At 32.7% G+C, this 28,000-nt stretch overlaps 1 protein-coding gene across 3 annotated transcripts; it reads right to left on the reverse strand.

The window, feature by feature from the left end:
* Positions 1 to 22,741: 22,741 nt before the first annotated feature.
* Positions 22,742 to 27,010, reverse strand: LOC8286225 (YTH domain-containing protein ECT4). 3 transcript variants are annotated; one of them, XR_001535194.3, is made up of 10 exons: positions 26,738 to 27,010; positions 26,300 to 26,367; positions 25,962 to 26,118; positions 25,780 to 25,859; positions 24,923 to 25,309; positions 24,310 to 24,831; positions 23,990 to 24,202; positions 23,738 to 23,893; positions 23,166 to 23,301; positions 22,742 to 23,018 (listed from the first exon to the last, which is right to left on the reverse strand). XR_001535194.3 is itself a non-coding variant. In XM_015718957.3 (9 exons), exons 1-9 carry the CDS (start codon positions 26,772 to 26,774, stop codon positions 23,245 to 23,247), a joined length of 1,677 nt encoding a protein of 558 aa, XP_015574443.1. In that variant the 5' UTR covers positions 26,775 to 27,009; the 3' UTR covers positions 22,742 to 23,244. The 3 variants fall into 3 exon arrangements, 2 of the variants coding, with proteins under 2 accessions (XP_015574443.1, XP_015574444.1); XM_015718957.3 differs by having other exon boundaries at positions 22,742 to 23,301; positions 26,738 to 27,009; XM_015718958.3 differs by lacking the exons at positions 26,300 to 26,367; positions 26,738 to 27,010 and having other exon boundaries at positions 22,742 to 23,301; positions 25,780 to 25,870; positions 25,962 to 26,099.
* Positions 27,011 to 28,000: the final 990 nt, after the last annotated feature.

Genomic DNA, 28,000 nt, shown 5'->3' on the forward strand with positions numbered 1-28,000 from the left:
AGCTGCTAAATTACGAATAATAATTACCTAGGTGAAATAAACCTCTCAAGTGGTGCAATGAATTTAATATGAGCTTTTACATGACTCGTCTGAGGATCCTGCACATCAGAAACTTGTTAGTCTCTCCTTAAATTTGTTAGTCTCTCCTTGGTATCAGAGCCTACAGGGTTCTTGGGAAGAGAAGGTTATTTACATATAAGAGATTTTAAAATCATTTTAACCTATATCATATCTCTATTAAACAAACTTATTCATTTATGCACAGTAGTAAGTCCCGTCTGATTTAAGAGCAGTAAATCTAGTGGCTTAGTCCATGTTTGTTTAAGAAAGTTATTTTGATTTATTTTAAAATAAATTTACAACCTTTTTTCTGTAGATCTTCTTCTTTTTCAAACTCTTCTACCTCTGAGTCTTCAAGATCTAAAGGATTAGTAAATTGTGAGGAAATCACTATTGAAAATTTTGCAAAGCATACTAATGATTGGGAAATACCCAAGATTCAAAAGAAGTAAATTTATGAGTTTCAAAGTTTCCTATCTTCAAAACTGATTTTACTATCAAAACTGAAGAAAGAGATATCCAAATTTCAAAGCCTTTTGAAGAAATTTATCTTCTAAATCCAAAAACCCTCCAGAAACATAAAGAAAAAGACTATAAATACATCCATATAGTCCTTGTCCAGGTAGGAATAAAACTCCTTACCAAAGAAGGTTTAGATACTTCAATCTTAGCAGTCCTTAGAGAAGCTAGGTTTTACAAATTTCTATGATTCTTTATTAGGTACTGTTGAGTCAAGCCTTAATAAAGGACCAACTTCTTTCAATTGTTTTCCAAATATTACAATTTCTTTAAATGACAAAAATGTTTTAATGAGCATTGTTCTCTTTAGCTTAAGTAATTATTTTCCGATATGGGCTTAATTCATATTTATATGGGTTCTTATCTTTTGGGGTTTTAGCTTAAGTAATTATTTTAGTTTATCTTTATTTAACTAAGGATTATTTTATTAGGTGTGAGTTATATGTATTATGTGTAGAGTTACAAAATAGATACACATGATTAGTTGTCATTTGGGAGTTACAAAATGAATGCCATCAATGTAAAAATAGCCACTTTTAATGAGTTTTAAGGTAAATCAAAGGGAAAAACGTGGGAAAGCTCAAAAGACATCCATTTAGGTTTCTTTGTCTTGTTTTGGCTATAAATATCAAAGCCAAATTCATTTGTAAGAACAGAATTAATGAATGATAATCTTTGTTTGCTCTTTGTGAGTGTTTTTTGCTTAATTCTTGCATGAACTTTGAATTTATCAAACTATTTTTAGTTTGTGATGTTCTCTAACCAAAATCTTGTGTTTGATTCTTAACTCCTCAAATCATACTTGGTTTGTGGCATTTGGAGTTGAATTCAAGTGCTAGTTTCATTGTCGGAACTAGTTTTCCCTAACTTCACTTGAGGAGATCCTTGGGTTTTGGAATCATCTTGATTGGAGTGTGTTTTCTTGCATTCCATATGTATCATAACTCATTAGTTATTAGGTTGTATGGTTGCTAAGATGATGATTTCCTATCATTTGGTATCAGAGCTTGCTTCAAGTTGAGGTTTGCTTATCTTTGTGTTTCTTGTGTTATTAAAGTTTCTCATCTTCTCTACTTTTTTTGTATACCGAATTCTTCTTCTTTCAATTTTGTCCTTCTAAGTACTCTTTGTTTTATAGTTTACACCTTTGTGTTTATTAAATAAATTTTTGTTGTCCCTTCTTGTTAATCTCTTTGTGTTGTTTCATTTTCTTTTTCTTCAAATTTCGTATCATATTTTTTATTCTTTCTTTCAAACGTCTTTGTGGTTCTTTATTTTCATCTTTATTTCACCTTAGACGTAAAAAAAAATGTTTCATGAAGCTGAGTTCATTAAACAATGTCAAAATCTTCATTATCAAGCTTATGATAAGATGTGGAGTTAAAGAAATGATCGTTATGAAGACTGTAGACAAAATTTTTATTCTTCTAAATCTAAACCTAAGAGGTTAAATAGACAACCAAGTCAAGTTTTTGTTGATGAATTGTCCAAGGAGAACAAATATTTAAGAATCAATCTTGAAGCATTTAAGCATGAGCTTGAAGAGTTCAAGATGTTAACTAATAGCTTTCTTAAGCATCTTAAAGATAAAGCCGATTCTAAGCCATCATTAAAGACTAACATCGATGATGTAAAGGAGGTAAATTGCTCTAATGAAGTCAATGTAGAATTTGTATACTTGATAATTGGAGATGGCAAGAAAGACAATGACTTGCTACCTTTGGATGAATTCAATAATGAAGAGTTTGTTGCTGATAGAGAGGCAATGGTTCAGTTAGTGAAGAATGAAAGAGTTTTGCTTGATAAAACTGAAACTTTTGAGCATGTTGAATTTATTGGTACTAAAAGTATTATTTGTTTTAAAGTTCCTCTAATCATTATTGTGAAGGAATTGCAAGTTGATGATAGTATTCCATTACCGTTTCAGATTATATGTTTATTTTCTTCGCAATATTTGGGCAAAATTCGAGGATGAATTTTCTTTCAAGAAAGGGGGAATAATATGAATCAAGGCTGCCATGAGATTCCATTGTGAAGGCATGCGTCAAAATGTCCAAAATGGAAATGCAACTCATGCATGAAAACAATAGTCCAACCTTATAATGAAGCATTCAGTCCATTTTGAAGAATAAAAGCCATTTAGCCATGATTAGGCTTTTGGGCTTAATTCATATTTATATGGGTTCTTATCTTTTAGGGTTTTAGCTTAAGTAATTGTTTTAGTTTATCTTTATTTAACTAAGGATTATTTTATTAGGTATGAGTTATATGTATTGTGTGTGGAGTTACAAAATGGATGCACATGATTAGTTGTCATTTGGGAGTTACAAAATAAATGCCATCAATGTAAAAACAACCACTTTTAATGAGTTTTAAGGGGAATCAAAGGGAAAAATGTGGGAAAGCTCAAAAGACATCCATTTAGGTTTCTTTGTCTTGTTTTGGCTATAAACATCAAAGCCAAATTCATTTGTAAGAACAGAATTGATGAATGATAATCTTTGTTTGCTCTTTGTGAGTATTTTTGCTTAAGTTCTTGCATGAACTTTGAACTTATCAAACTATTTTTAGTTTGTGGTGTTCTCTAACCAAAATCTTGTGCTTGATTCTTAACTTATCAAATCATACTTGGTTTGTGGCGTTTGGAGTTGAATTCAAGTGATAGTTTCATTATCGGAACTAGTTTTCCCTAACTTCACTTAAGGAGATCCTTGGATTTTGGAATCATCTTGATTGGAGGGTGTTTTCTTGCATTCCATATGTATCATAATTCATTAGTTATTGGGGTGTATGGTTGCTAAGATGATGATTTCCTATCATATAGTGAAAAGAGAGTGTTAGTGAGAAAAAGAGAGAGAAACCACCTTCCTCTTGTATTCTACTACTCTTGTAAGTTATATTTCTTTGTTTAAAGCTTTCATTTTAAAGCTTTCATTTCAAAGTTTGTAAATTTGTTTATCAATAAGAATTTGTTAGTTTCATTCTACATTCTTGCTTATAGTCTTTAACAAGTGTATGCTCTGTGCTTGCCTCGTCTGAGGATCTTGTACATCAGAAACTTGTTAGTCTCTCCTTTCATAAGGGATCTGGCCATTATGAGCTTCTCTGATGGTATTCCTAACCCTTTCACCTAGTATTTTAGGTAAATCAGCTAAGAATTTTTCTTTCCAGAAAGGGTAGTTTGAATCTTCCCTAAGCATGACTCTGGTCAGGAAAGTGTCTTTACTCCAACATCAACAAATTGGGATGGCAAGCTCCTAGATTGACTTGGCATACTTCTAGGAATAATGCCCCGGATTTAGGTATAGAAAATAGAAATAATATCCTCACCCAATCTAGGTTCAATGCTTTCTCCGTCTATGAATTGAATATAGATGGAATGTTGAAGTACAACAACTGCACATCAGAAACTTGTTAGTCTCTCCTAGTATCAGAGCCTACAGGGTTCTTGGGAAGAGAAGGTTATTTACATATAAGAGATTTTAAAATCATTTTAACCTACATCATATCTCTGTTAAACAAACTTGTTCATTTATGCACAGTAGTAAGTCCCATCTGATTTAAGGGCAGTAAATATGGTGGCTTGGTCCACGTTTGTTTAAGAGAGTTATTTTAATTTATTTTAAAATGAATTTAGAACCTCTTTTCTGTAGATCTTCTTCTTTTTCAAACTCTTCTACCTCTGAGTCTTCAAGATCTAAAGGATTAGTAAATTGTGAGGAAATCACTATTGAAGATTTTACAAAGCATATTGATGATTGGGAAATATCCAAGATTCAAAAGAAGCAAATTTATGAGTTTTCAAAGTTTTCTATCTTCAAAACTGATTTTACTATCAAAACTGAAGAAAGAGATATCCAAATTTCAAAGCCTTTTGAAGATATCTATCTTCTGAATCTAAAAACCCTCCAAAAACATAAAGAAAAAGACTATAAATACATCCATATAGGCCTTGTCCATGTAGGAATAAAACCTCTTATCAGAGAAGGTTTAGATACTTCAATCTTAGCAGTCCTTAGAGAAGCTAGGTTTACAAATTTCTATGATTATTTATTAGGTACTGTTGAGTCAAGCCTTAATAAAGGACCAATTTCTTTCAATTGTTTTTCAAATATTACAATTTTTTTAAATGGCAAAAATATTTTAAAGAGCATTGTTCTCCAAATAAAAATACATAATTACAAAATGCTTGAAGGATCTATTCCGATAGCATTGATTTTCAAAATACATTACAAAGCCATAATTTCTGCTTTTGGTTCGAAACACAAAATCCACTCACCAAAAGGAGAAACCTTATTCCTCCAAAAAGATCTTTCTAAATCCAAAGCAACTATTCCAAAAACTATTCAATGGAAAGATATCACTCTTCTAGATGAATGGATCCTTGAAGGAGCAACCCAACCTGAATCACCAAAGCAGACATACCAAATACCAATCTTCGAAACATAACCCACTTTCTAAATGGGAAAGTCAAGCTTACATTTAACAGGAAATCAACTTCTTCTAGATTTTCTGATGATAATTCTTCAATTTTGACAATAGATATTGGAAGGGTATCAAATATACCTTCTGTTATTTATGTCCCTTACAAAGAACCAACTTCATCGCAAACACAACCAAGATTTTCAACATCTGATATACCAAGCTCAAACACCATATTATAAAATGTTGATTACCAAGGCAATGTCCCTAGACCTGTTTACAATGAACCAAAGACTGTCTCTACCCCCTCTTCACCTTCACTATCTGCAATAACCCAAAATCTAGAAGTAGAAATCAACATGATTTCAAAAGATTTTCGAATCAATAAAAAGCTTTTACATGAAGATTTCTATTCAAAGAAAAACCATTCCAAAAAACTTTAGTTTTTTAAATATTTTCTACAAGAAAAAGACAGTATCCAAGAAGGATACTACCAATTTTGCATACAAAACAGAATCCAAATTAAATTTTTTGATTGGTTTCAAATTTATTGCACCTAAGATACTAGGTGAAAGGGTTAGGAATACCATCAGAGAAGCTCATAATGGCCAGATCCCTTATGATTTCTACACTTATGGCAAATTAGTTAGCCTTACTCAGAAGGAAGGATTAAAAACTTGCCATTGTCTTAAACTTCAAAGACAGCTCAAATGGGAAATAAAGAAGACTAGACATGAGCTAGGTAGCTTTTGTAACCAATTTGAGTATAATCCCTTAGAGCCTTCCCCCACCTGCAAAGGAAAATGCAAAGAAAACTTTTCTAAACCTTTTAAGAAAAAATATTTTTTCAAAAATAGAAAAGTGCCAAGAAATAGAGAGAATTTCTACAAAAGACCATCCTCTTCAAAATTTCCAAAACAAAATTCCAAAAAAGATTTTAGCAAAATTACTTGCTACAAATGTGGGAAAAAAGGACACACTTCAAAGTATTGCAAGTTTTCTAAAAAACTTCATGAGCTCAAAATAGAAGAAGAAATTTTGAGCAAAATTTCAGCTCTTCTAGTTGATTCCTCTGAATCAGAATTTTCAAATGACGAGGAATTAGATGAAATTAAAACCTCTTCCGAATATTCTGAATCGGAATTAGATGATATTCCAAAAAATATTAATATACTCACTAGGCAACAAGAAGCTCTTCTTGAAGCCGTCAAGCATATTAATGACCCTCAAATTCAAAAACAAGTTTTGAAAGAAATTCTAAAAACTGAAACCCTCAACCCTTCTTCTAGTAAGAACACCTATGATCTTGGAAAAAGGGAAAGAGCTAAAGAACCCTCTTCCAACTATCCAAGAACTCCAAAAAGAAATAAAAACCATTAAAACAGAACTCAAAGAATTAAAAGAAAAACAACAAAATGATTATGTTTTGCTCCAAAGCTTGATTCTTAAACAAAACAGTGATTCTGATTCTGAAGAAGAAAATGATTTTCAAAATCTTGAGGTTTCTAAAAATGTCCCAGAAAACTTTATTAATGTATTAAAAGAAATAACCTCAAGAAAATATCTAATTGAAATAAAACTCATTTTCCCTCATGATTTCTAAATAGAAACTATAGCTTTGTTTGATATAGGAGCAGACCTCAACTGTATCAATTATGAGCTGGTTCCTAAAAGATATCATCAAGAAACAAAAGAAAGACTCATCTCTGCTAATAATTCAAAGATCAGAATTGCAGGAAAAACTGAAGTTGCAATTCTAAACAACAATATTGCTTTAAAAAATATTTTTATTCTTACAAAAGATTTACAATAAACTGTTATTTTGGGAACCCCTTTTATCAATTTAATTACTCCCTTCAAAGTAACTACTGCTGGTATCATTTTTAAAGCTAAAGATTCAAAGATTGTTTTTCCTTTTTTAAAAAAACCCAAGAAAAGAAATCTCAATCTTATAAAAGCTCACTCAATTTATAATTTTGAGATAAATGCTTTAATTAAAGGAAAACAAACCAAGCTTTTTCATCTAAAACAAGATATGAGTTTAAAAAGAATCCAAAGCCAATTGCAAAATGATCTTGTCCAAAGAAGAATTTCTAATTTGCAAAAGAAAATCGAAAATGAAACTTGTTCTGATCTTCCTAATGCTTTCTGGAAAAGAAACAGCATATGATGGATTTACCATATGAAAAAGATTTTAGTGAAAAATAAATTCCTACCAAAGCTAGGCCTATCCAAATGAATGAAACTCTTGAAAGACATTGTAGAATAGAAATAAAAGATTTAGAACAAAAGGGTTTAATTACCAAATCCAGATCCCCCTAGTCGTGTGCAGCCTTCTATGTCAACAAAAATAGTGAAATAGAAAGGGGAACACCTAGATTGGTAATTAACTACAAACCTTTGAATAAAGCTCTAAAGTGGATTAGATACCCTATTCCAAACAAAAAAGATCTTCTTCAAAAGCTTCATTCTGCTTTTATTTTTTCAAAGTTTGATATATGAAATCAGGATTTTGGCAAATCCAGATTCACCCTAAAGATCAGTACAAAACTACATTTACAGTTCCATTTGGCCAGTATGAATGGAATGTGATGCCTTTTGGATTAAAATATGCTCCTTCTGAATTCTGAAAAATTATGAATGACATTTTTAATCCTTAAATTCAAAGTAATCTTTTCAAATTCTCTAGAGCAACATTTCAAACATTTGGAGACTTTTTTCTATGTTGTTAAGAAAAATGGTTTAGTTGTTTCAAAGTCCAAGGTATCTTTATTCCAAACGAAAATTAGATTTCTTGGACACTACATCTCCCGGGGAACTATCACCCCAATTGAAAGATATCTAGCTTTTACTTCAAAATTTCCAGATAAAATTTTGGAAAAAACTCAATTGCAAAGGTTCCTTAGCAATTTAAATTATGTCATGGATTTTTATCCAAATTTAAACTATTTAGCTAAACCCCTCCATGATAGATAAAAGAAAAATCCCCCTGCATGGACTGATGAGCATACAAAGATTATCCAAAGCATTAAAAAACAAGTTTATAAAATTCCATGTTTACATCTAGCTGATCCATCTGCATTCAAAATTATTAAAACTGATGCATCAAATTTAGGTTATGGTGGAATTCTCAAACAAATTCACAACAAAAAAGAATGCATTGTCCAGTTTACTTCTACACACTGGAATGATACTTAAAAGAATTATTCAACTATCAAAAAAAAAATTCTTTCAATAGTATTATGTATTTTAAAATTTCAAAGTGACCTTTTAAATCAAAAATTTCTTTTAAGGATTGATTGTAAATCCACAAAAGAAGTATTGCAAAACGATGTTCAAAATATAGCTTCAAAATAGATTTTTGCTAGATGGCAAGCCATTCTTTCCGTTTTTAATTTTGAAATCGAATACATAAGAGGAGATTCAAATTCAATTCCAGACTTTCTAACCAGGGAGTTCCTTCAAAAATAGGAGTGACAATGCCGAGAAAAATGAGAGTAAAAGATAAAGAAGAAAAGCCAACAGCAAATACAAAAGCTGTTCAAAGCCCAAAAAAGGAGATTTTACCCTCCTCTTCAAAGCCTATCAAAACCTGGACTGAGATCATCCAGGAAGAAATAGACAAAAGCAAAGAAGACCCGGCCCAAAAGCAATTCCAAATTCAGGAGTGGCTTGCACAGTAAACTCCTGAGTTTTAAAGATGGTCGAGGAATATTCAAAGAAAGTGCCTGTGGCTGAAGTCCAGCCAGAAATTTCTCCAAAGTCATCCTCCTCTTCAAACAAAGGTAAATGTATACTTTCTATCTGATGTGCGTAAAATACATACATCTAAATGGGGTTTTTAAGATTGATTCTATGTATATTTGGATGTGAATTGGTCCCAACACTCACCCTATGTGTCTGTTTGTGTGCATTTGGTCAAAAGAAGTCAAAGTATGATAAAGGAAGAATTGGAGCATAATTGGACATCAAAGCTGCTGAAACAAGCTAAGTATGCCCATGAGGAAGGTTAACACGACCGTGTTGGATTCGACACTGGCCGTGTTCCCAACACAGCCACCAACACGGCCGTGTTGGATGCAACAAACATCAAAGGAGAAAAGGTTTTTAGGGAGCACGGCCACAGAGAGTAACACGGGCATCAACACCAAAATGTGTTGGGAACACAGGCATCAACACAGCCATGTTCATGGCAGCTGGTCAAATTCATTTAAAAAGAAAAAAAAAGAGAAAAAGGGGGGCAGCTAGGGTTAGAACGTCCAAAACTCATCTTTTTCTTTGTATAAGGGTTTTCTGAGTTGAAACTAAGAGAAAAGGAGACTTGGATCAAGGTTTCACTTGGGTTCTCTTCAAAGATCAAAGATTGGCGAGGATTGTCGATTGGTTTCAATCCGAGTAAGAGGAACAAGAATCGATCCAAATTGGGCACGAGGAATTGGAGCTATTCACTCTCATCCAAGGGTGTATTCGGGTTCCTCTACCTTTACTCATTTTTTGTAATTGAATTATTGTTGGTTGTGTTTATGAACATGATTAGCTAAACTTATTAACCCATTGGGGTTCTTTATCTAGGGATTTTTGTACTTCAATTTTGAATTGAATGTATTGATTGTCAATATTGGTTTGCAATGGAAGTATTTATTGACTAGGAGCTCTAATCCTAATCTTACAGAGCCTTTATCTGAACCCGAGCGCTCTCTTAGATTGCTAACGAGGCATATGCAGGCAGTAGAGAAGGAAATTGAAGCAGAGATTCCTGTTCGTGAAACTAGTGAGATGGAGAACCACAATGCAAATGGAGGTAATGATGAAAGGACCATGTACGAGTTTGCTAGGCCATCTCTAGCAGGGACGCAAACTGGGATAGTGAGGCCTCCCGTGGCTGCCAATAATTTTGAAATAAAGCCGAATGTAATTCAGATGATCCAAAATACGGTGCAATTTGGAGGATTGGCGAGCGAAGATCCGAACGAGCATATCGCCAACTTTTTGGAAATATGTGATACCTTTAAGATTAATGGAACAACTGATGATGCCATACGGTTGAGGCTGTTTCCTTATTTAGAATTTGTGCAGATCAAATTATCAAGAGGTGTGTATATGGGGAGGAGATCATTCAAATTCTCAAGCATTGTCATGAGGGACTGGTTGGTGGACACCAAGCCGCAAACCATACGGCCAGGAAGGTTATGGATGCTGGTTTTTATTAGCCGACTATCTTCCAAGATGCACGAGCATATGTCCAGGTTTGTGATGCATGCCAACGGTCAGGTAATATTTCTGCCCGAGATGAAATGCCCCAACATAGAATACAAGTGTTGGAAATTTTTGATGTTTGGGGCATTGATTTTATGGGTCCTTTTCCTTCATCGTATAGATGCAAGTATATAATGGTGGCTGTTGAATATTTTTCTAAATGGCCTGAGGCACAAGCCTTGCCTACTAATGATGTTAGGGTAGTTGTGAGGTTCCTTAAGAGACTATTCTCTAGGTTTGGAACACCTCAAACATTAATTAGTGATAGGGGAACCCATTTTTGTAATTCTCAACTTGAGAAAGTGCTTAAAAGATATGGAGTATCTCAACGATTCTCCACGCCTTATCACCCACAAACGAGTGGGCAAGTAGAGGTTACTAATAGGGGGCTTAAGCGCATTTTAGAGAAGACTATAGGATCCAGTAGGAAAGATTGGACTACAAAGCTAGATGATGCTTTATGGGCATTTAGAACTGCCTATAGGACTTCTACAGGGTTCACTCCCTTTAGGCTTGTGTATGGAAAAGGTTGTCATTTACCTGTGGAGCTAGAACATAAAGCGTTATGGGCACTTAAATCGTTTAACTTTGATTTGGATACTACAGGTAGACAAAGGCAGTGGCAAATAAATGAGCTAGAGGAGTGGCGTCAACAAGCCTATGAAAATTCAACAATCTACAAGGCGAAGACCAAACAATGGCATGACAAGCGATTGAAAAATTTGAAGGAATTTAAAGTAGGAGATAGTGTGTTGTTATTTAACTCTCGTCTCCGTTTATTTCCAGGGAAGCTGAAGAGTCGTTGGTCGGGGCCATTTACAGTGACGAAAATCTTCCCTTATGGTGCGGTTGAAGTGCATCGTCCGAAAAAGGGAAATTTCAAGGTTAATGGGCAGAGGTTGAAGCATTACCTTAGAGGGTCACTGGATATGGAGGAGCGTGTGAATTGGGCGCTCCATTTCTGATTCAAAGAAAAGAATAAAATCCAGCTTATGACTTTAAAGAAGCTTGTTTCTTTTATTTCCATTTTAATTCTTTAGTTTTCATTTTTTTTCTTTTTTTTCTCTTTCCATTTTGGGTATTAATTTTTGTTTGAATTATGTGAACTTAGGTGATTAGATTTTATAGTTGGTTTTTGCTCCTGCATATGACACTACTTCCGACCCTCAGAGAGCAGCCACTCCTCCACCACAGACTAGCCAGCGCCCTAATATACCTGATGATGCACCTCTTTTCACTCCGGAGCTATAGTTAGGGCAGTATTAGTTCTTTTTCCTTTTGCATTTCTTATATTTTGTACACTGAGGACAGTGTGTCCTTCAAGTGTGGGGTGGGTGATATTTATCCCATCTTAATTATTTGTTTATTCTTTGTGCAATCTTTTGTAAAATTTTGAAAATTTTTCACTTTGTTTCGATGCTTTTACTGTTGACTTGCTTTTAGAAATCCTATTTATGTCTATGTGATCGGGTAAAACCGATAGTGTTGAGTCTTGCGAACGAATGTAAGATAATTAGTTTGAGTTTTGCACTAAGTTGCTTTGGTTTATTTAATTCTGTTTTGATGATTTTTGTTTGGAACCTACTCAAAAGCACATTTGTGAGAAATTGAGCCTAAATTGTAAGCATACACTTTATATGCTTGTATTTATTTCTTGTTGAGAGTGCCAATTACTGTCTTTACTATTAGAACTTGCTCGGTAATGCTTATGAGGGCCACAAGGAGAGTTTAACACTTTGGTATGATAGAGGCACTTAGGTTTTTCATTCTAGCCAAATAGCCTTCATTCCTTCTTTCACCATTTTTTTATCATATTTCATTGCCACTTAGTTTTATTCTGCTTTGGGTTATGATTCTGCACATGAGTTATTTTTATTGGGAATATTTGTCTTGGGAATAGCTTTGGAATCTTGTAGTAGCTTACTTCAATCCAAAAGAACATGTTCTTCCCTCATGAAAAAGAAAAGAAAAAGAGACGAAAAAAAAAAAGAAAAAAAAGAAGAAGAAAAAAATATAATAAGAAGAATAAGAGGAAAGAGTGATGAAAAGAAAGAAAGTAAGTAAGCTAATTGTTTAATTGCTTCTCGGAGTTTACATTTTGACTTGATTCCTATTTCCCACCTCGGACTACTGTCCCTTGTTTACCCCTTGTGATCATTGTGGCTTGTGTGCAGGTCATGTATTTCATTACAGAACACCATAGGTTCAACTCTAACCAAATTTACCTACCCCTACCTAATCCTCATTAAAACCTTTATAAAGACCTCTTGACATGGTTGTTGACTCTCCATAAGTGGTAGGAGTAGGATTTAAGAGCAAGCATATAGTAAGTAAGGCAGTAGTTGATGCATTGAGCGATTAAACACTACCCTTTAAACACTTTGAGTGATTTAGAGTGAATCTGGTGAGGAGTTGGTTCTGAATAATTTTATCGAGACAGTATTTTGCGAATTATTGGCATCTTGGTTGTGATACTTGAATTGATTGCTTCATTTCTTTTTGTTTGACTTGCACTTGTTAAGGATATGTGCAGGAGATCCCTAGCTTGTCTATCAGTTCAAGTGTTGTTCCTTAGTGGTTTATTTTCCTTATTTTACTTTTGATTGCTTGAGGACAAGCAATGAGCTAAGTGTGGGGTTATTTGATGTGCGTAAAATACATACATCTAAATGGGGTTTTTAAGATTGATTTTATGTATATTTGGATGTGAATTGGTCCCAACACTCACCCTATGTGTCTGTTTGTGTGTATTAGGTCCAAAAGAAGTCAAAGTATGATAAAGGGAAGAATTGGAGCATAATTGGACGTCAAAGCTGCCGAAACAAGCTAAGTATGCCCATAAGGAAGGTTAACACGGCTGTGTTGGATTCAACACTGGCCGTGTTCCCAACACAGCCAGCAACACGGCCGTGTTGGATGCAACAAACATCAAAGGAAAAAAGGTTTTTAGGGAGCACGGCCACAGAGAGTAACACGGGCATCAACACCAGAACGTGTTGGGAACACGAGCATCAACACGGCCATGTTCATGGCAGCTGGTCAAATTCATTTAAAAAGAAAAAAAAGAGAAAAAGGGGGGCAGCTAGGGTTAGAATGTCCAAAACTCATCTTTTTCTCTGTCTAAGGGTTTTCTGAGTTGAAACTAAGAGAAAAGGAGACTTGGATCAAGGTTTCACTTGGATTCTCTTCGAAGATCAAAGATTGGCGAGGATTGTCGATTGGTTTCAATCCGAGTAAGAGAAACAAGAATCGATCCAAATTGGGCACGAGGAATTGGAGCTATTCACTCTCATCCAAGGGTGTATTCGGGTTCCTCTACCTTTACTAATTTTTTGTAATTGAATTCTTGTTGGTTGTGATTATGAACATGATTAGCTAAACTTATTAACCCATTGGGGTTCTTTATCTAGGGATTTTCGTACTTCAATTTTGAATTGAATGTATTGATTGCCAATATTGGTTTGCAATGGAAGTATTTATTGATTTATTCTTCATATCTTGTTGAATGATTTTTGAAATTTGAATGATCTTGAGAAAGACGTTTAGGTTTGGATTGTCCTTTGCAACCTAGAATTGAATTCGCCTAGAGATAGGGTGTTCGTTCTACCGGATTGATAATTAACAACTCTCAATAGTGTTAAATGGTACATAATGCTAATTTGGGTAATTAGAGTTAGGAAGAGATTTCAACCTAATTAATCTAAGTTAAGATGTTAGTGTCCTTGAGAAAGGCATTAATTATGTAGAGATTTTCCCACGGAAATTGGATTCAATCAATCAATTCCACCCTTAGTTTCCATTCCTTATAGACAAGAATTCCCAAAGGGCTATTCCTTTACTTGAATTAATCATTCCCTAGTATACGTAGTTCGACAACAATTAGAGTAGCTATTAGTTAATTTAGGAATTATTCATTAACACCATTTATTTTCTGTGATTAGATAACAGAGAAGATTGAGTAGATTTAGGTTCACACGTTCTTTGGGGAATACGACACTTGTTACTTGCCGTTAGCTATACTCCACTGATAGGTACACTGCCTTAGGTCATAGTCTTGCTTGACTTAGCACACATCACTATCCCTGTTTCAAAACCTGAGATAGTAATTTTTCCTCAAAACCTATCTCAAAACTCTCAAAGTATTTCAAAGCCTAACTCACAAGAAATAGTTTTGTCTCAAACAAAACTTTTCAAAACCAATGAATATGTAGAAAAGCAAAACTTTCAAAGCATTTTAACTATTGAGGAAGGATTCCGTACAGAAAGCCCCTCAAAATTAGTTTCAAAAGTTTTTCCTCCAGGATGGTACTTTAAACCCTAGAATAAAACAAAACCTCAATCTTATTACCAGTCTATCCTAGAGGTAACAGGTTCTACAAAATTCAAACACTTCAAAAAGCATAAAGACCACAAAGACCCAGCATATTCCACATGCACCTCCAAAGAATCGTTCACCCTTCTGATTAAGGAATGAATTTACACTTGTCAAGATCTTTTCCAACCTCCCTCCAAAACACCTACCCTTCAAGCCTAAATACAACTTTTAACTAGTAGGATTACTAACAAGCTTGGTTTAATACCTTTCTTTTACAAAATGAAGGACAGAGCCATTCTTGGCTTTTCTACTTCGACACAAGCACAATCCAAACTTCCAAAATCCCATATTGGTTTAAACAATGGTAGAATTATTATGGCAACGTTCCAGAAACCATAATACCAGAAGTTCTCCCTTTGTTTAATCTATTCAAAGCTCACTACAAACCCAACAAAATAGAAAGACGTTTTCCTCCCTTACTTTAATTTTTTTCAAACTTCTTCCTCCCATAGGTAGGTGTGTGGTATTTCCATTTCAACCAAGCAACAGATGGAGAAATCATCCTTACCCGAAGGTTCAAAGTTAAATGGTGGGATAAATTCAACCACCAAGAAAAACTATCTCCAAAGATGGTACAAAGCTTTCTTACAAAAAATAGCTTCTTGCCAGCTCCTAAAGAACAAACTACCTTCCTAGCACAGAAGTCTTTCATTATTCCAAAGCTAGCGATGGCTCAAACAGAAGAAGATTTCTTACAATTCATCAAACAGTTGTCAGAGACCACCTCTTCAAAAGGAAAATCTAAAGCTTCATCTTCCTCTTCCAGTACTAGCTCGGCAGCAATTGGTCTACATGGTGACTCGAATGAAGATGACTGTTTTGGGATATTTAGGCCCATCAAATGATATCGTTGTAAAGCCCTTGGGTTGAAAACCAGAAATGGCAGCCCAAGATAATTCTGCAATGGGCCAAATACCCAATAAAAAAAAGTCTTTTCAAAAAGAGAAAAAAGACAAAAGACTCTACACCGTTGCTTTTTTAAAGAAAATGATGAAGATTCCTCAATAATGAAGCATGTCAGACAATTCCTGCTTCTTTTCAGTAAAGACGTGGAGCCCTTCACTCCATTATCAAAAGCATCCAAAGCAAGAATTATTGAGACTCAAGGCTGAAGACCTCTATAAATAGAGGAGCTATCAAAGAAGAAGACAGACTGAAAAATCACAAGAAACTCTTGTATTCTTCAAGTCCTACCATAAGAAATATAGTGAAAAGAGAGTGATAGTGAGAAAAAGAGAGAGAAACCACCTTCCTCTTGTATTCTACTACTCTTGTAAGTTATATTTCTTTGTTTAAAGCTTTCATTTTAAAGCTTTTATTTCAAAGTTTGTAAGTTTGTTTATCAATAAGAATTTGTTATTTTCATTCTACATTCTTGCTTATAGTCTTTAACAAGTGTATGCTTTGTGCTTGCCTCGTCTGAGGATCCTGCACATCAGAAACTTGCTTATAGTCTTTAACAAGTGTATGCTTTGTGCTTGTTATAGTCTTTAACAAGTGTATGCTTTGTGCTTGCCTCGTCTGAGGATCCTGCTCTGTGTATGCTCTGCAAAATTCAAACACTTCAAAAATCATAAAGACCACAAAGACCCAACATATTCCACATGCACCATCCAAAGAATCCTTCACCCTTCTGATTGGGGAATGGATTTACACTCGTCAAGATCTTTTCCAACCTCCCTCCAAAACACCTACCCTTCAAGCCTAAATACAACTTTTAACTATTGAGATTACCAACAAGCTTGGTTTATATATATATATCAAAGGTTAAAACAGAAATTAGTTCATTTTACAAGGGAAGTGTAGCCGGATTTTTGAAAGAATTAATTAAAATAAGAAAATAATTAATTGGATTACATAAAATAATATTAGAATTATATATTAGATATTAAAAATTACAAATTACAAATTAGTTAAGGATTATCAAAAGATAGGATTTAAATTTATTTCTAACTTCTATTTATATATATGATTTATAGGATTAAGTGTTCGAAAGTTGTCTGGAGAGAAAGGTTAGTAGAAAATTTAGTGAAGGTCTAGTCGGTTGAGTCCTCTATACCAGGTGAGTGGATAAATTTATAACAATGTATTTTTTAATAATATATTATTTATAATTATTTTCTTATCATTTGTTGGAATATTACTATCAAAACATGTGTTTTAAAAGCAATCTAGAAACTTAAAATTCTCTATAGAAATACGGGACAGAGAATGGTTTATTTTAATTTTATTATATATGTAATTATGATTTTACATAGCTGGATAAATGAGTATATATTCATTTATGTGATCTATGATATCACACCTTGGACTTCGAGCGTAAACAGAATATACTATCTTTGGAACAGCACTTAGTATACATATCGTCTTTGGGGCATATGCTAGGTGGTGCCTTTTGGGGGCTTATTGTCTACTTGCGTATGACTAGTTGTTTTGCGCTTTGGACTACTAGGTAAGACGTCTTTGCACCCAAAGTTGCCAAGGATCGGTAAGGAACATCTATGAGTATATATTGATTTCGACTGAATTGTTTATTTTATTTGTTACTGTCTTTACTTGGTATGATATCATAATTTAAATTAGTAGCGAAAATTTTTCAGGATGGATTCAAGATTATTCAGTTAATTGATTTTAGATCAGAAAAGGATTTGCAATTTCGAATATATATGGAAATGATTCTTTATTTAATTAGTTTTATAAAATTTCATTTTTCTAGCTAGAATTTTTATTTTATCAAATATATATGTTAGAATGATAGCAGTGTTTTCTTCAACAGAAAAGTATTTGAAAATGGTATAGTAATATGTGTTTATTTCAATCCTTATATGTTCCCTTTTGTTATTTGTTTATCCTCTCACTGAGTTTTACTCATCCTTATTTTTTCTTACCAATATTATGCGGGATGGCTAAGAGTTGGATCAGAATAGAAGTAGTAGTACTTAGAGCTTTAAGTTGCTAGACTCCATAGTTTGGAAACATAAAGTTAGAAAATTGGATGGTTAGGCCCAGTTCGGACAAGAGTGTTACAACCTTCATGGTAGTTCTCTAAGGTAGTCCAAATTTGATGTGCCAGTGCAATGTTATACTCTTCCATTTGTTATCTTGATAAAAAACTCACAGATATAGCCATTGCTTGCTTGTTTTTATGATTTTATTTCTTGTAAACATCTATTCATTCTTTTCTAGGAAGAACTTTTTCTTCTCCATTCTTCGTTTTGGTGGGATGCTTCCATTCTTCCTCTACATAGTCTCAAACCTCAATACTATATGAATCTAAATAAATTTTCATATAAAACTTCCAAAAGCCATAGTCGGGTCCATTAAAGAATGGCTTGAGGTGTTGAACTCTTTCATTGGTTGCTATTTGATCTTTTCACTCACAATTAAGCTTCAAAATGAGTGTTGATACCACTTCTTAGTTCCAGGTTTTCTGGAACCAAGAAGGGGGTTGAAATGGTTACTTCAAATTGCAAAAATAAATTGAAGTTATCGAACATAAGGATCATAAACATAATAACAAGATTATAAGATGAGTAAAAGAGTTCGGAGATTGATACAAGAGATTTATAGTGGTTCGGGAATAATCCTCTCTATGCCCACTTTTCAAGATTACTTTTAAGTATTTCACTATAATCAAACTTGATTATAAAATTTTTGAGATTTAGCAAGTTCACCCAACAACTTGGTGGTTTAACAAGCTACACTAAATCTTTTCCCTTAGTAATTCAATCTCACACTAAGTTCCACCCCTGAGTTTTAATGGAAACTCAACAACTAATACCTTGTATAATGATCATAGGCTCACACAATTGTGTTTTGTTGTTAAATAAAATAACTTTCGTCTTGCGTTTTGTTCTTGGACTCACATAACAATCCTTTACAAATTTAGTTGAATGAAAGAAATCAACTTAATAGACTATACAAAGAAAGAATTAAGTGTAGAAAGTTGAGAAATAAATTTGCAAGAGTTTGGGCACTAAAAATTCACACACTTGTTCAAAGTCTTTAAGAGAGGTCTTTATATTCATACTAACTCTTAAAAAGACATTACAAATAGCTCTATCCTCATTAACTGCAAATGTTGGTAATTTGGCAAAAAGTACCTTTCTGCCTGAAAAGCACCCTTGAGCTTGGAAGCCCCCTCATGCTTTCTGAATATAGTCGTTAATGCTCCAATGGCTCTTAAGACATGGCTTTGCTTTATCAATTGATAGTGGTCACTAACTCAGCATTAATTGCAAAGACTACCCCTGCTCTTTGGGATTGCTCTCGTGCTTCGCCATTTCACGTTCAGATAGAGATGGCAATTTGCCTCGTACCCGTAGGTAAACCCGTAACTTAACCTAAACGAGGCGGAAAACACCTACCCCGCTACTAGTGATAGGGTGGGGGATGGGTTTAAGCCACTCCGCCTAGTCCCCGCCCCCGAGCTATAACCGATATATATATATATATATATATATATATATATATATATATATATAAGTAAATAATTATAATTTTTTTGAATATATCAATATTGTTTAAGTCTAGACTTTATTCTTTCAATTATATACTTAATAACAGGATAAAATATTAAATTAAATATTATATATATATATATAAGTAAATAATTATAATGTTTTTAAAATATATCAATATTGTTTAAGTCTAGACTTTATTCTTTCAATTATATACTTAATAACAGATAAAATATTAAATTAAATATTATATATATATATAAGTAAATAATTATAATGTTTTTAAAATATATCAATATTGTTTAAGTCTAGACTTTACTCTTTCAATACTTAATAATAGATAAAATATTAAATTAAATATATTTAAAAAATTATATAGAATATATTTTTATTTAAAATATAAAATAAATATAGTGGCTATCATCCGACCTCGCTTTAAGAATTATTCTTTTTACCTCGTACCCACCCCGGTCCTTGACGGGGCAAGGTTGGGGAAGGCCAAACCCGCTCCATTGTCATTCTTATGTTTAAAAGCACGCTCGTGCCTGAAGTCGCGCTATCTACTGTCAAACTTTGCCTTTCTCTTGAGTTAAAAGCGGCCTCGTGCTTCTTAAAGAGAAGATTTTTTGGCTGCCAGGTGTAATGAGATGATTGGGAGGCTTTCAGGAGGACTTTACATGTGGATAGTAAACTTGACTAGATGAAAAATGCCTTCACGCTTTTGAAGCGCCCTCATGCTTTAGAAATTTTTATAAATCTCACTTGAAAAGCTTAATCCACCTTTTTCCAATCATTAAAGCTTTGAAACACTATTGTATGGAATAATTAGCAACTCTCAATTTGAGAGTTAAGATCAAAATAAAGGTCAATTGGCTCTTAGGGTTAACAAGATATGTGGTTAAAGATTGTGATAAAAAGAAATATCTCACTATTAGAAAGTATCAATTGGCAAGAATTTGACTATTTTCACTCCAATCAGCTATCATTATTACATTTCTCGTGTTTAATAATATGGGTTTAGAGTTTAACAACTCAAAACGTTATTGTTTGATTGTCAAATCGATCTTATCGGATCAATAACTTTTTAACCACAACTTAACGATGAAACAATAGAATTATGAGTTGTTAAACTCCAAACTCATATTATTAAATATGAACAACATGAAATGATGGTTGATCGAAGTAAAGATAGTTAAATCATTGTGATTCAAGACTTTTAATGGTGAGATACTTTTCTTTCTCACAATTTGTAATCAATACCTTTTCTTATCTAAAATTAAACCACATATTAAAAATTGTAAAACAGTGAAATTATAAGATTATTTTTCTACTTATCTCTAATATTTAATCAAAGCCTAATTACCTAAAAAATCCAAATTATTTCATCTTTTAATAATTTTTTATGTCCTTTCAATTTTTCATACAAATGCATACTTATAATATTTCTTTCTAAATACAATCTCAACACCGTAAATTCAAAAACACAATGATTATTGCTGAAATATAACTTTTACTAGAGGAAAAAAATAAGTTAGCAAAATTGTTTTCTTTATGACACTAAAACGTTGTATTGTATAGATCACTCGCAAAAACACTAGAATGGTCTCAACCTTCGAAATTTCAAGAGTGTCCAGTCGCTGCAACCTTTATATTAATAGGTAACTTGTGAAGAGGGGAATTTATTGGCATAGTCTGATCATCTACATTATATTTGGTCGGAAATCACAAGAATCAAGCGATAGCCATTTTCTCACTCTTCGTCCATTGTCATTTGCGGCCACCACAGTCGATGGACGTTGTTATTGGAAGAAAGCCTACACCATGATGGGTTCATTCGTACCAAAAATAGCAACAACCATCGTTGGAAACACCATGAATCACGTGAGGAGCAGCTTCAGTTTCTCCTTTTCTCCACCTCTGTTCATCATTCGTAGAGTTAGACTCTAGATTTCCCTGACGTCTCAAATCTGCTCTTCCTCGACAGCGTGGAGAGAGCTTTCTTTCTCTTCGGTAGGCATCCCCTCCCTTTTACTCTCGATTCCCTTTCCATTTCAGCCCCTAATTAAATAGATCCAGATTAAATTAAAATAATTAAGGATGTAAAGTTACTATTTTTAATTAAATAGTGATTTTAAGTTTTACATACCAGTTTAATGTGCTAGATGACTTCAATATTTTTATTGAATTTCTTTCTCTTTTTTCTAAAGTATAAATTATATGTCAATAATAGCTACTATTTGTTTTGAATCTAAAGTTATCAGAATGTTCTTGTAGAAAGAAAAAATTACAAATATAGACATTTATATCGAAAATTTGAAAGAAGATGATAAAATTTGTCAAAACTAAATAGTTCTATTTTTTTTAGGTGACTATGTCTTAATCAACCACAATTATAACAATAACATTTGGATTTCACTATTTCCATAGATATTGTTGAAGTCAAACTTTCTTCTATAATCAATAATTACCAAATATTAATCTGTAATAGAAGCCTAATTCTAAATTTTAAATCTTTTAAATGATAAATTGATCCAGATTCAAGTTGAATTTAATCAAATTTTAAATTTTAAATTTAAATTTGAATCAACTGAATTCAATTATTTAGATGTAAGATTATAACTGGTTAAAATGCCACTTTGCCCCTTCAATTTGAAATTAATGAATAAATTAGCTTAGATTTTAATTTTTTGGTCAATTCACCTTTTAAATCTGAAATCAATAGATTTTAATTTTTTGGCCAATTTACTTAATAACTTAGCAAAAACGTCAATCCAACCCAATTAAAAAATCTTCTCAATATGAAAAGCTCTACACATTAAATATCAAATTATATAAAAATAAATTTTTATTGAGTTATATATAATTATTTATTAAATCCATATAAAATTATACTTTTAGAAATTAAATAAAATTTTATATTTTAATATATTTATTTTTAATTTTTAATAAAATAATAATTTAATTAATTTTTAATTTGATCTCAAATCTCATCTGTTAATTATATAAATTATTAAATAATTTTATAAACCTCCAGTATTTCTTTAAATCAAGATGTAAATTCAGCTTGAACATGAAAAATTATTATTTTATTATTTTATTATTAAAAATTAAAATTAGATATTATTACAATATAAAATTTTATTTTAATTTTATGACTTCAATAATTTATTGAAATATGATTTGAGTTATTTTTGCTAAATTATTAAAATAAATTATAGTAGAATTAAATAATTTTATTCTAACTCGATACCAATTATTTAATAAAATTTAATATTTAATACAAAATTCTAATCTCTTTATATTAATTAAATAATTTAACTGAAATGTATTAACCGTTGAAATAGATTAACCATTTTTACTAGATTATTAAATTAACTAATTAAAATATTAAAATATGAACTGATTGCTTTGGAGGACAAGAAAAATTTGGCACATTAACCGATTTTGACCAAGTCAGACACCTAACTAAAAATAATTACTTTTAATATGTAATTTTCGGATGAATAGGACTAGTTAAGCCTTGAACAAATCATATTCTCCAACCAGCTAAAAAGAAAAGGCTTTATGCATGCACGTGTGTGTATATATATATATCCAAATACGGATTTTTACTATACATACTACACTTTTGAAATATAGAACCAAAACCTAATTTAATTTTCCAGTGGATTCTATGTATTTTGAGAAAATATTAGAGAATATCCAGCACCTACACAACATAAAACCCAAGAAGGTAGGTAATGGCAGAATTCCAATTATCAAGATCTACAAAGTTCCAAAAAAAAAAGGAAGAAAAGGTAAATACATATTATGGGAATTTGTACCAGTGGAGATCAAGATCTAGATCTAGCATTAAGAATGAGTGGAGATCATCATGCTAATACACAAACACATACCATCACCGTCAGCATTCCATCATCTCTAATCTGTGAAAAAATCAAAGTTCCAATCATCAATCACCATGAAAGGTCCTCATGTATTTTCCCTTTTACCCACACAAATTCTTTCTCGTTTTTCTTTTTATTTTTTTAAATTTTCTGGAACAGTATTTCCATTAATATGGGAATTTGTACCAGAAGCTATAGCCACCAATTTTGTTTCCTATAGCTTTATATGCAATTGCCGAGCCTCAGTAACACAGAAACCAGGCCTTCACACTCCTGCATAGCCACCAGCTTTAGCTGCTTCCACATTTAGTTCATCTGCTTTCTGCTTCCAAATAAATTAATCATAAAATAAGCAGACCAACAGATCATGAACCAGCTTGGAACAACACATCCATAACAAAAACATGTAAGCATGTTAAAGGAGAGTAAAATAAAAAAAGAAAAAAAGAATCAAATCCCATTTCCATATCACTAATTCTTAATTATTTTATGAGGAAGGAGAATCAAAATTAGAATCTACTCAAATCACTCCTTTAATATTGACAGCACATTTGATTCCCAATCCTCCAAACCCTACTGTGATGACATGGTCCACTATTAGTGCACACCAAAACTATGAATAGGATTTGCAACCAGAAAGACTTTAAAATTAGCTTGGATCACCGGCATGTGATAAATCTTACATTTTTGTATACGAATAAAACAGTAAAGAAAAAAAAAAGAAGGAAAGAAAAGAGAGAAAAGGGTAAGAGGAAAACCTCTTTATGCTCCAAATGGGGCACCACCGATCTGAGTCTTTTCTCTAGCATGACTTTTTGACGGCTTTCATAAAATTCAAAATCATCCAATATAGATGTTTTAGAAACATAGTTCTTGAAAATGTTTAACATTTCAATACCCTGGGGAACTCTGACCTGGAAATGAAAGAAAGTTAAGTGCTTACAAGGAAGTAATATAGTTAAAAGAAACCAAAGACCAAAACTGCAGAAAGAATATTAAAAAGAATTTACCTCCTGTGTGTCTCTACTGTTAGTTACAGGCTTGTTCTCATTGTTCTCAAGTATTATGTGTCGTAATTGAGGGTTTGGAACATCTTTAATAATGTGCCACTTGACTGGGAAAAAACCATTCCACTTGTCTTGTTGCCAGAAATCCATCTTGTTGTTGAAGTCCACTCCGCCAATCATCTCTGCTACCCCACAGAATTGGCCACTTGCATTTACCTGAAACAGATATAATTATAATGGAATTGATTGCTTACCATGCAGATGATAAAAATGTATTACCAACACCTCAGTAATCAAAATTACTATAAGCCTTTAGAACATACCGAAAAGAAAAGAAACACAGGACAATTGCTGCCTGTTTCTGCGAATTTTTTCTGTGCATCTCGATATGCAGTATCCAGTCTCTTATTTCCATTAGGGGTACTGGCCCATACGTTGTACTTGATGCTCTTATGAATGTCATCTTCACTGTAAGATTTTATAACAAAGAAAAATGCATGATCATATTTGGTTGGAAAATCAGGAAGGTTATATTGATCCCTCCTAGTTACAGAAGTTAGGCTGTTACTGTTTCCGTTCCCATCAGTAGCCAAAGATCCAACAGAGTTACCTCCAACTATGAAAGAACCTTTTGTATTTGTTGTCCTAAGGCCATAATTTTGTTCATTGAGCAAATTAAGATCGCTAGTGTTATTTATTTTGCTTCTTGCTTTAGGCTTTTCATTGTTGCTCCAAACCCTCGCATTTGTTTTATCAGGGCTATTTGTATACAGCACTCCACCTTTTTCTTGACCATATGATGGAAATCTCCCAGAAGGATAATACCCTCCAAGCTGTCCATCAGACTGAAAAGCAGACACATAGAGTGAGGCTTGACAGCTAGACAATCAAAACAACCAGCAAAACAAAGATGAAAATTGAAGTACAGATCATTACCTTGCATGATGCTTTTATCTGGTTGTTCATGTGATGGCCAGATGAGGCATCCAGTGATCCACTAGAGAGAGTTTCTGGGGGAGGTACATGGGTATGATTGCTAGAAGAAAAGGTACACTTAGAGACAGGAATTTCCAGCATTCCACCATAGCAATTTCCATATGCTCCATCCCCAAAAAGAGCAGGCGATTCATAGAGGTAGGGTGATTGCACTAGAACAGGAGTTTGAATATATCCAGGGGAGGCAACGGCGCTTAGTGGATATGGTTGACTAACATGTCCATCAACACCATACAAGGTTACTGGTACAAAATGATCGTAATGGTTATAGCCTGGTTGAATTCCTGGCATTAAGTAGATCAAAGATCCATTATCTGCTTGCATAACCTAGATGATCAATATGTGAATGTAAGATACATTATTGTTAATATAAAATTGTAATAGCACAACAAAACTATCCAAGCAGAAAATTAGCACCATATTACTAGCATGTGAGAACCATAAATAGTTAATTCCAAGACTGCATCAATTCCATAAAGTATTCATTTTGTTTTTTAATTTTGGACCAATTAATCAACTTTTTAAGCCATTTGATAAAATCACATATGGGTAATTATAAGTTTTAGTATTCAACAAATCATATAACATCTCCCATTTGTTAACACGAACGTGAATAACTCCCAACCATTTAGGCTATCTACCACAGGAACGCCCTGTCAGCATAGAATTCAAGGCCCGTTCAGTATTTTGGCTTATATATAATGCTAATTAAAAAGGGGAAGATGAAATCATAACCAAATTTGATTAACTTTGAAGTCATTAATCATCAAGGCAAAAGAGAATAAATTAACACATACAGGATAGTTAAGAAGGTCCATTCCATCACCAGCTACATAATAAGGTTGTTCCTCCAGCCCTCCAAAAGTACCATCACAACCTGACCAAAAACTATTGTAAGAGGTGAAAACATATATCCATAGTTTTGATTGTTAAGTAATAATAAAATACCAAAAATATCAAGTGAATATTGAAACCAAACCTGGATATATATATCCATAGCAGGCACTTGGTAAGCTTTGACCAGTTGTGAAAGAGTCATTATCCACATCACTTTCTTTAACACTAACAGATGCATCTCCTGCTGATGATATACATGATGTTGCATCTGATGTGCTTCCATCCTTTGAACCACCAACCTACATTATTATTATTCAAACAAATTCAACACTCAAATTTTTATTTTTTTTTCCGATTAAAGGCCCCATGGATTGTGAGTACCCAACACGGTAGCCACTTCATATCTCTCGCCTAAAACAAGAGACATCTATAATAAATAAATTAGTAAAAACAAAGAGAGAAAGAGAAGTAATAACTAACCAAACTAGAATGTATGAGTTGCACAGAAGCATCTTCAACTTTAAGATTCTTCATCATTTCTTCAAGTGCTGTTTCATAAGAAAACAAGATTAAAATACCAGAAAAAGAAAAACGAGTGAATCAAACAGAAAGCAGAAAACAGAAAACAAGAAACAAGTTATAATAAACAAAAGTTGCTTAAAAATCAATATTAATCAGTAATATATCTCAATATCATTATCATTTTCATTTCACTATTTTACATTTTTTCAGAAAAAGAAAAGCAAAAAGAAAATGCAGAACCCAGCAATCAATCACCATATCCAAGCTACTCTTGTTAAAATTAGCATCCTCCAGAAAATTTAAAAAAGAAAAAGAGCTTTTAAAATAAAATAAAGATTATATATATATATATCCGCGTAAATAATTACTTAAGAGAGAGAAAAAGAAGAGAATTACGTCGTTGAGAGTTTTGTTGAAAGAGAGCAGCAGCCATTAAATCCCCAATAACAACAACAGTGGTATGGTAGAGTAGTAGTAGCAGCAGTGGTAAAATAAAGAAGATCCAAACACAGCCTTACAAGCAGCCTCGTATATAGCACCGCAGATTGTTATCAAAAAGATAACAAAGCTAAAATTAGAAGGGAACCGAGAGAGAGAGAGAAAAACGTGTCGTTAAATTAAAGAAGAAGAAGAGGAGGAGAAATTAATGGAAGGAAATAGAAGAAGGAGAAAAGAAAACCAAAAATAAATTTAAATCAGAGGGGCAGAAAAAGACGGCCGACATTGCGACACCTAATTCTTACGTCAGATAGTTCAAATGGCTGCTGTGCTGTGCTCCAAACTCTACGTCTTTCTATTTGGTTTTTTCTTTTCCTATTTGAGATTTTATATTCTTTTCAAATTGAGTCTTTTGTTAGTTTTATTTGAAATAATTATAAAACTAGTATTACCTAATGTAATAAAAAAAGAAATTGAATTGGTATTTGGAAGATTAATTAATAATTAAAATTTTATGTAAAAAGAATAGAAAAAAATAGATATAAATATTTATTAGTATTCTCTATCTACTGCTTAATTTATAATTAAATATTTCATTATGAATGATATTTTTTGGATTGAAGTTTAAATTTAAATATTTTTAATTTTATATTTAATAGTATATATTAAAATTTTTCTAAATTTACTCTTAAATTTAGTGTTTTATACAAAATCTTATAAGAATTTTTCTTACCGATGTTAACTTTCATACCTTTTTTCAAATTGTGGGGGCGGTTTCAAGCGCGTAACCAAGTATTTCTAGCGACTACGGTATTGTAAGGCTTTTCAATCTAATTGGAAACATGCTAACTACTTACAGAGACTAGCACGAAAGGGAAAGTCGCCACCCGGATAATTCACTGAGACACTTTTACTAATGAATGACGTTTTTTGATTCCATAACGAAGTTTATGCCACAAATCCATAAATAGATCCGGAAGCTAACTTCTTTATTTGTCTATATTTATCTTTAATTTTATTATTTAACAGGTTATTTCCTATAAATATATAATAGTTATATTTCTATACAATAAACATTACAACATATGAGGTCCATCTAAATCGAGCTCATTGATTTAGCTCATTTTATTAAGTCCAGTTCACGTTTGAAGTTATTAACCTAATTTACTAGTAAATTATATATAAGGCCCACATAGTTTAGTCCAATTACAAATTGCGCTT

The sequence above is a fragment of the Ricinus communis genome, chromosome 4 (genome assembly GCF_019578655.1).
Source record: "Ricinus communis isolate WT05 ecotype wild-type chromosome 4, ASM1957865v1, whole genome shotgun sequence".
Lineage (NCBI taxonomy): Eukaryota > Viridiplantae > Streptophyta > Magnoliopsida > Malpighiales > Euphorbiaceae > Ricinus > Ricinus communis.